Consider the following 9,309-nt stretch of genomic DNA (forward strand, 5'->3'; position numbering starts at 1 on the left):
CCCGCGCCAGCGACTCGGAAGCGGGAGGCCTAGTGGACTACCACTCCCAGAATGCTCCGCGCGCTCACCCGACGTTAGGCGTCCCTGCCTCCGCCAGCCGGAAATACCAGTGGAGGAGGAGCTGGAGGACTGTTCCCCCTCTCGCCTAAGATGGCGGCAAAGGCGGAAGTCCGCTCTAGCCGGAAGTCGGGCGGTATCTATCGTTTGAACTCTGTGGGGAGAGACGGAAACCCTGGCAATGGCGGCGGCTTAGCAGGAGGCGGAGGCCCGAGGTGAGTGAGGTCTTGGGGGTGGGGGGCGTTCACATTTGAGGGGAGCCTCCATGGCTGGGCCCCCTTCGGAGCGTTGGGAGTAACCCCTCCCCCGGGGTCTGAGGGGCTGGGTCCCATGAGGGGTTTGGAAGTTACCGCTCCCCCGGGGTCTCCATGGCTGGGGAGGGGCTGGGTCCCATGAGGGGATTGGAAGTTACCGCTCCCCCGGGGTCTCCATGGCTGGGGAGGGGCTGGGTCTCCTGGGGGAGTATTGGCAGTTGTTCCCCCCTGTCTTGTACCCCAGTGAGCAGGAGGCAATAAGGGAGGGGGATTTTAAGCGCCTCACCTCTGTGGTAGGGTAGACGCTGTGCCCCCAGTGAATAGGAAGACGTGTGTGGCTCCTGATGGGGCCTGCAGAGCATGGGAGGCATTGGAAAGGTGCAGGTTGAGAGCCGCACAGGTTTTTTTGCCCCCAGTTCCACAGCGGGTGAGATGCTGCATGCCATTGAGTGGGTGCCCAAGTGTGCAGGAAGATATGATTAAAGAGGAGATAGGCAGTGATGGTGTCATGTCATGGGGCTGCAGGTTTAAAAGGACAGAGAAGCAATGCTAATGTTTTTCTCTCTTCATAACTAATCATGCTTGAATTCCCTGAGCTAAGTTAAAAACTTCATAGTTTGCACTTTCATTTGCAGTTTTGCAAATGCGATATGTCAGGTTGAATGTACATGACTCGTGCTAGGTGTATATAATGCCACGTGGTGGTAGCTGTCTGTATTAAAGATACCTTGTTCAATTTAGGATGTCTACCTTTCTTGTGAACCCTTTCTCTAACACAGCTTTATTATATTTGTTCACTGCAGTGATCTTCGTTTGATTGCACCAAAGGGAAGAAAACACAGGACTACCGAGAAGATTGACAGCTAGTTTGGACAAAGATTCAATATTTTACATCACTATCTAGTAAATTACTTGAGTATGTACTGAATTCCCAGACAGGAATCAGCAAAACAGCTTTTTGCATGATAACAATGGATGAGGAGAGTCTGGAAACAGCAATTCAAACCTATAAAGCACAATTGCAGCAAGTGGAGCTTGCTTTAGGGGCGGGATCGGATCCATCACAGCAATCTGATTTGATCCAACTGCAGGAGGATTTGAAACAATTGATAGAACTGACTGAATCCAGTCTGGTGTCAGTGAAAAAGAGTAAACTACTGGCCACTTTAGACACAGATGCACCCTCCATTTCTCCAGCAGGTCACCTAAAACAAGACAGTAATTCAGGCAGGTCCTGCAATGATGAGGAGTATGCTGCTTTTAAGGAAGCTATTGCTGAACTCAAGCCATTGAGTACTAAAGACGAGGCCTCTCCAAAGGAAGATGGAGAGGCTGATGGGGAAAATGAATCAAAGTACAGTGAAGAGGAGGAAGCCTCTGAGGAAGAGGAGGAGGAAGTGAGTGGGATGAAGGTTAAAGCCCCGTACTACAGTCCATGGGGTACCCTGGAGTACCATAATGCCATGATTGTGGGGACAGAGTGTTTGGAAGATGGCAGTGCAGGAGTCCGAGTGCTGTATCTCTACCCAACTCACAAGTCCTTGAAGCCTTGTCCATTCTTCTTGGATGGCAAATGCAGATTTAAAGAGAATTGTCGGTAAAAAACTTATCTCTGTTGTGTAGTAAGAGGGCAATTAGTGGCAATGTCAGCCAATGGGAATAACTTCTCACTTGTAAATATCTCACCTTACTTGGTTTTTAAATCAGCTGTAATTTTGCCAACAACTTTTTATTTGTTTAAAGTGTTGTCATTTTACTGTTCTGTCAGTGGGTGTACACTCCTTCAGCTAACCCAGGGAGACAATGGAAAATCCTTAGAGGGAAAAGTACAAGGATTAGTTCTAGTATATTGGGTAGCTAAATGAATATTGGCTAAAGAGGAAAAAATAAAATCTACTGTAGGGAAAATAACACATCTTAATAAGAACTTTGCGGTTAGCTAGTGCATTTTATCCTAAAAGATGTGAACCTTGTCGTTTTTTTAATGGATTTGTCATTGGCCTGTGAAATGCGGCTGCTTCTGGGGTCGAATGTGACACTTGTTTAATAGAATACAATAATGCTATAAAACAGTCTTTTTTTAAGGGCTGGTCTACACTGGGGGGGATCGATCCAAGATACGCAACTTCAGCTACGCGAATAGCGTAGCTGAAGTCGAAGTATCTTGGATCGAATTACCTGGGGTCCACACGGCGCGGGATCGACGACCGCAGCTCCCCCGTCGACTGCGCTACCACCACTCACTCTGGTGGAATTCCGGAGTCGACGGTGAGCGCGTTCGGGGATCGATATATCGCGTCTTAACGAGACGCAATATATCGATCCCGGATAAATCGATTGCTACCCGCCGATACGGCGGGTAGTGAAGACGTACCGTAAGACACAGTGAAGATAAGTTATGCAGTTGAAACTATTCTAGTGGTAAGATATTCACGATTATTGGTGAGGACAGGGCAGACAATTTGCCCATACTTCCATAAGGGAAGGAAACTTTTTCTAGAATCCCTTTCAGACCAGGGCAGATCTGATTGCTTCTCCCTATATCCCCTGCAGGTTTTCCCATGGGCAAGTGGTATCTGTGGACGAGCTTCATCCATTTCAGGAGCCCAATCTCGGCTCTCTAGAAGTGGGCTCAGCCTGCTTGGCGAAACATCATGATGGAATATGGTATGCTGCAAAAATCACTGGTGAGTCTTGTTTTCTCTGGGTGGGTGTTGAAAGGTGAACAGAAGTACTTCAGTCTTCATTTTAACGAAACTCCTAAGACATAAACAGAGCAAAGGATGGTCAGATGTTGTGATGCTTAATTCATTAAGGTTTGTAAAGTGCTTTGAGATCCTCAAAGGCAGATGATCTTTACGAAAGGGAAACCAGAGAAGGATTTAGGGATGGGAGGGCAGAAAAGTGGTGGCAGGGGTCTAGAGGGAAAGTTGGGGAGACCTGGGAGAAGAGAATAGTAGCAGAATAGAGGACATAGAAATGAAAAAGAGAGAATGAAAGAATCAATACAAACAACTAGACGTTCAGTAAATTGTCCTTTATTTTCTTACCCCCTGTTCAGCTTTGTCCGAATATCATTCCTGATATCTTGTCAAATCCTGAAATTAGATACTTGGAACCACTGGCTCTTGTTTTAATCCAGTTCCAGTTTAAACAAAGCCAGAGAACTTCACCTGCACACCAGTCACCGAGAGGAGTGTTAGACTGGTGCTTCACTGTGTGTATGGGGACGTTGGATTTGTTCCTCATGCTTCATCTCAAAGCTGCTGTGAAGTAGCATTTCTTATATTTCCCCAAACCTATCCTCCTTCCTCTGTAAGAACAAACTCCGACTAATGTGCTCAGATGCTGTGAAACACACTGGTACCATTAGAAACTGAAGATAAGTGATGACCCTAGTGCTGTTTACTATGGCCCTAGCTCTGTGTTTGTATCATGTGGCAGTATCTGATGGTAGCAGTGGGTGATGATGGTTCCACCTTCCAACAGAAACCCCCAAATAGATGTTCCTGGATCAAACTCATCCCAGGTGTCATTCCACTGAAGTCAGTGCGATTAGCTAAGAGGGGATGAACATGGTCCTCTAGTTACATTTCGTACTCCTGGGGGAATTATGCACCAAAAAATTAAAAATTCTGCCCATAATATTTGAAAATTCTACATATTGTATTTGTCAAAATAACATAATTATGCCAGTTACACTTATTTTCGTAATTTATTTCAAAATATCTGTCAGCAAGTATGTCTGTAACAATACACACACACACACACACACAAATTCTGGTAATTGTTTTTTGACAACTAGATTCCTTACTAGGCATATTCGTACAGAACTTTGTGTAATTCATTTAAATTACAATACAGAACTGTATTTCCTGCACCTGTCAGAAGCAGTGCAAAGGCTTTGGGGGCCAGGGGTAACGGAAGAGCTGAAGGAGGAGCCTAGGAGTGAACCTGGAGGGTGTTGGGTGTAGGTGGGAGGTTTTTATGGTGGTGGGGGGGAGGGATTGTTAGGGTATTGGGAAGCCTCCCGCATGCAGATCCTGGCTGACCCCAAGCCTCTCCCATTCAGTCACCGCACCTCCCCTCCTTGTGGGTCTCTGCAGCCCCTGTCCCCAGGCTCAACACTCTCATCCCACTAGCTCAGGGGTAGGCAACCTATGGCACGTGTGCCGAAGGCAGCACGCGAGCTGATTTTCAGTGGCACTCACACTGCCCGGGTCCTGGCCGCTGGTCCGGGGGGCTCTGCATTTTAATTTAATTTTAAATGAAGCTTCTTAAACATTTTAAAAACCTTATTTACTTTACATTCAACAACAGTTTAGTTATATATTATAGACTTGTAGAAAGAGACCTTCTAAAAATGTTAAAATGTATTACTGGCACACGAAACCTTAAATTGGAGTGAATAAATGAAGACTCGGCACAGCACTTCTGAAAGGTCGCCGACCCCTGCACTAGTTCCTGAGCTCATGCTCCAGACTGGCACTCTCACTAACCATTCTGAACCCGTCTGTGACTCCCCAGCAGCCCTGTGTGCTCCACTCTGTCCTAACCTGGCTCTGCGGGCAGGGTGCTGTGATGAACTCTACTCTTGGGGGAATTCTGGGCATAGAACTTTGTATTTTCCCCGCATAAAATACATTTTGCCTAAGTAGTGCTGCAGTTCCTCCTCTTACCCACCAGAGGTCGCTGTGGTACTAGAACAGCCGGCGTGAACGCTGCTGGCTGTTATGGCGCCACAGCGGCCTCTGGTGGACAAAAGGCAGAACTGCATCACTTCTTAGGCAAAAGGGTTTTTATGCGGGAAAATACCAAATTATGTGAGACAGATAAATTCTGCACGTCCGCAGATGTGCAGAATTCCCCCAGGAGTAATTTCGTGGAGATTTTCTCATGCAGTCCATTGCTTTTCCTCCCGCAGACATTGACAGTGGTTACTACACAGTGAAGTTTGAGTCATTGCTGCTGAAGGAGGCTGTCGTGGAGGGAGATGGCATCATGCCACCACTGCGAAGCGAGGAAGACTCTTCCTCTCCCGAGTCTGAGGAAGACAACGTGGATGACTCTGGCTATGCTAAAGGTAGACAAGGCAGAGAGTGAACTGCAACTGTCAGTGATCAAAGTCTGCCCTTTAATTCAGGTCCTCTTGGACCATTGCCCAACTTAGTAGAACTTTGACAATGTTTTTTTCCTCTTGTTCTGCTGCAGGAGGAGATGAGAGGACATTAAGTATCATGCATATCACTGTCTCCAGTTAAAATAGCTGTGATGTTTCATGCTAATGATTTTCACTAAGCTGATGCAGATAAATAGCTTCAATGAAAAAGAAACATATTTCAGCCCCAATGGGACTAGAGGGTATACCGGAGTGAAATGGGGTTTGGGAGTAGGAACCCCTGCGTTCTTATTGCAGTTTTGCTGTGTGACTCTGCGCGAGCTACTTATTTACTAAAATAAAGTTTTGAAAATTAAATGAAAAACCAGGAGACTTCAAATTTCCAAAGGAAGTTCCCAGGACATCTGTTCGTCTTACAGTGATGGGTGCCATGTAAATATGTAATACCTGAGCGCCTTGAAATCTTTAATGCACCTCTCCTGTGAGGCAGGGCAGTGCTGTTATCGCCACTGTGCAGGTTCCTCTGGGTGCCTCCGTTCCCTAGGTGACTTGCTGAAGGTCACACCGGCAGTCTGGCAGAGCCGGGATCTGGCTCTCCCCAGTCCTGGTTAGTGCCCTAACGACATCATAGAAACAGGGCGTGTCCTGGGAGCCTTAATTTTAGGTAAATAGAGAAAAGGCTCCTCCGTGCCATTGAATCTGTTAAAAGTACGATGGAGGCACAGAATGATGCTCTTCTGCATGCTGAATTCTGTCCTGATGAAGCTGTGAAATCTATCCGGACCCCAGGAGCATGGAAAGGATCTACTAACACTGCTGGATGATTCTGCCTGACTTAGGGGTTTCTGTGTGTAGTAAATAGGGATCTCCCCATGAACCCCAGCATTTAAAACCCTGCTTACTCCTCATGCTCCTCCCCTGGTCTGATGGATTAGGGAGTGGCTGTTCAGTAGGAACTATTGGGGGGGGGGGGCAGAACTGATTGTATTGCAGAGGACTGAAGAAGAGGCTGTGAAGTTGCTTGTGTGGCGGGAGAGGTTGCTGGTTTTTGCAACATTGCTCACAGCGTCACGCCTGCTGAGGTTTTCACTTGGTGCTTTGCTGCCCCAGCCTTACTACTCAATCTCTGTTTTGTGCTGCAGTGATCGATTCGGGGCCCTTGGAGAATGGGGAAGGGGCTCCAGCTTGCAGTTCCTCCTTTGGTGGCTGGGAGGCCCATACTCGTGGCATCGGCTCCAAACTACTCGCTCAAATGGGATATGAGTTTGGAAAAGGTAAGGGCAGAAGAGTAAAATCCCTGCAGGACTAGGAGCCTGCTTCTTAATCCCAGCCTCACAAAGGGACCAGGGGCTTGTTCCTGCAGAGTCGGGGAATGGGGTGACAGTAAGTCTAATTAGCATTGCTTGGATCAGGCCCAGAATGCGGGATGCATTCAATACTAAATGCAGGATTGCACGTGTGGTGGTGCTGAAAAAATGACCTTGTACAGTTAAGGGATAAAGTCTTAATACCGCTGTTTGGGGGGGATGCAGGTGTGTGCGTGTTGATGTTCATATTCCGTGATACATCAGTGGAGGGGATTTTAAAGCAATGGCCAAATGATTAAAGCTGTTAGAGTAGAGCTTTAACTATTCAGCTGTCCTGTAGGCCATTAGGTAATGGGGGATCTGGCTCAGGGACTTCTGGCCCCAAACACAGACTTCAAAGCCGGTGGAGCCAGCTTCTAACTCGAGACAACTTGCACTGAAGTTCTGCTGAGCCCAGTGGGCTTGGGAAGCCAGCCTGCTGCCCATGCTTGCCTCCTGTTCTTGTGGAGTGACTGAACCTGTTTTTGAAAGGGAATGTCTTCTCTGCTTAAGGAGGTGACAGTGCAAATCTAAGCCTGGCTTCGCTGCAACACCTCAGCTGCATGACCCTGTTCTGTATCATTGAGGTTCTTGTGTGTGAAGCAGGTGTGTATGGGGGAAGGTGCATCTTATGTCTTGTCACTCAGCAGTGACAAGTGTATAGTCCAACACTGCTCCCGTTGACTTCAAGGGTAGCAGCACTGAGCCCCAACAGACTGTTTTCTGTTGCTCTGAGCCTGATAGCTGTGCAGAGGTGGATTGGGAGGAATCATTGGTGTGTGGAAAGACTCTACTGTTAGAATTTGGCTTCTATCTGGTGCCCTTCTTCCTCCCTCAGGTTTGGGGAAGAACGCTGAGGGCCGAGTGGAGCCAGTGCAAGCCATAGTGCTGCCTAAAGGGAAGTCCCTTGACCAATGTGCTGAGATCCTTCAGAAGAAGCAGCTGGATCCAGCTAAGTCAAGGAAACGGCGAGTGAAGGCAAACCATTCTGGCCGTCCTTCTGCAGGGAGCCGCAAGCCCCCCCGCAATGTCTTTGACTTTCTGAATGAGAAGCTTCAGGGGAAGGGCTCTGGGGAGCAGGATGGAGGAATGACACCAGTGGAGAGAAACAACAAGGAGATCTACCACGCCAGTAAGAGCACCAAGAAGGCCCTCAGTGTCCGCCTCTTCCAGACAGTGGAGAAGATTGACCAAACGCAGAAGACCATCAGGGGAATCCAGGAGGCCCTGGCACGCAATGTTGGACGGTATGGGGAAGTCCCTGGTTGAGGTTCCAGAATGATTTTGGGTGGCCTGTTGTTTAGGCTGGGGGCGGATCATGCAGGTGATGGGAGCTGAAGGTGAAAAGTTGGATTGTGTTACTTTTTAATGTAACAGTTTTGAAGGGGACCCAGAATGGGGACTCAGGGATGGTCTAGAAAATACCTAGTCCTGCCATGAGTGCAGGGGACTGGACTAGATGACCTCTCGAGGTCCCTTCCAGTCCTATGGATTCTATGAGGTGGCTGTCTGTAGGAGAAGAGCTAAGCTTAGACTAAGGTGTTTGTCACTGTTCCTACTCTAACCACTGGCAGGGGAGGAGGCCTAGAATAAAGTGGTAGACAAAAGCTTCCAAACCATGACTTGGACCAGATTGTGTCTCTGATTGCTGCCTTGAGAAGGCAAGGACCCCTGGGCAAGAATTCAAATCGAGGAAGGAGGAGAACCCTCCAGAGTCCTGCAGAATTTTCTCTTCATTTTTTTTACCCTGATTGGGGCCATCCTTGTAGCATTTCTGTGATGAGTACTATGGCAAGAACAATTGCAGTTCTCTGGCTTTTGTTTTGCTTGATATCTGACACTTCATGGCTCCCAGCGGGTCATTTACATCCACCCACTGCTGAGACTGGGATTCCTAGCAGTAAAATGGAGATGTTAACGAGGAGCCTTTGTTCTTAACATGCTAGATATCCTTAATGTGCCTGTCTTCTGCTTTCAGGCACGGTATTGCCACGGCCCAGCTGGAGGAGAAACTAGCTGGTGCCCACAGGCAGCTGGGGCAGCTGCGGGCCCAGGAGGCCAGCCTGCAGCAGGAGCAGAAGAAAGCCGAGACACACAAGAAAATGACTGAGTTCTAGTCTCCAAGGAAAGGTGTTGATGTGATGTACTGGTTTTCATTATGTCTGAGCCAGCACTCAGTGCGTTGGAACCGGGATGAGCTGTGCCATCACCTCTGGGTCTTGGGCAACCCAGCTGTGAAACTGGGGTGAAAAGCAGCAGTTCTCCATAAAAACAGATGCTGTCTGAGCTGAGCATTCCTGGGGGGGGGCGCGAGTACTTGTTCACTCCTGAAGGTGTTCAGAAGACCCAAGCTGCTTACATTGACCTGCTATACAAAAAGGCCCCTGCACCTTGCTTTTGTTCCCTTTTCCCAGTTATCACCATGGTAGTTCTCTCCATCCAGAGAGTCTATAGCCACCCGGGTGATACCATGGTTGTCCACAGATCAGCTGGTGGGAAGAGCCAGGGGAGCCCCATGGCCTGTCACTCTGCC

The 9,309-nt window shown here is 48.2% G+C and overlaps 1 protein-coding gene across 1 annotated transcript; it reads left to right on the plus strand.

The window, feature by feature from the left end:
- Nucleotides 1–213: 213 nt before the first annotated feature.
- On the plus strand, nucleotides 214–8,893 carry ZGPAT (zinc finger CCCH-type and G-patch domain containing). The gene is made up of 7 exons (XM_065414488.1): nucleotides 214–272; nucleotides 1,115–1,908; nucleotides 2,865–2,998; nucleotides 5,236–5,394; nucleotides 6,573–6,704; nucleotides 7,615–8,023; nucleotides 8,755–8,893. The coding sequence occupies exons 2-7, from the start codon at nucleotides 1,274–1,276 to the stop codon at nucleotides 8,891–8,893; spliced, it is 1,608 nt and encodes a 535-aa protein (XP_065270560.1). The 5' UTR covers nucleotides 214–272; nucleotides 1,115–1,273.
- The last annotated feature ends 416 nt before the right edge of the window (nucleotides 8,894–9,309 follow it).

The sequence above is a fragment of the Emys orbicularis genome, chromosome 12 (assembly GCF_028017835.1).
Source record: "Emys orbicularis isolate rEmyOrb1 chromosome 12, rEmyOrb1.hap1, whole genome shotgun sequence".
NCBI classification, from domain to species: domain Eukaryota; kingdom Metazoa; phylum Chordata; order Testudines; family Emydidae; genus Emys; species Emys orbicularis.

What these genes read in the sequence shown, in the direction of transcription:
- ZGPAT (XM_065414488.1), top strand. Translation starts at nt 1,274, where the DNA reads ATGATAACAATGGATGAGGAGAGTCTGGAAACAGCAATTCAAACCTAT. An exon ending in GGGATATGAGTTTGGAAAAG is followed by an intron (nt 6,705 to 7,614) that starts GTAAGGGCAGAA and finishes TTCCTCCCTCAG; the next exon opens with GTTTGGGGAAGAACGCTGAG. An exon ending in CTGGCACGCAATGTTGGACG is followed by an intron (nt 8,024 to 8,754) that starts GTATGGGGAAGT and finishes TTCTGCTTTCAG; the next exon opens with GCACGGTATTGCCACGGCCC.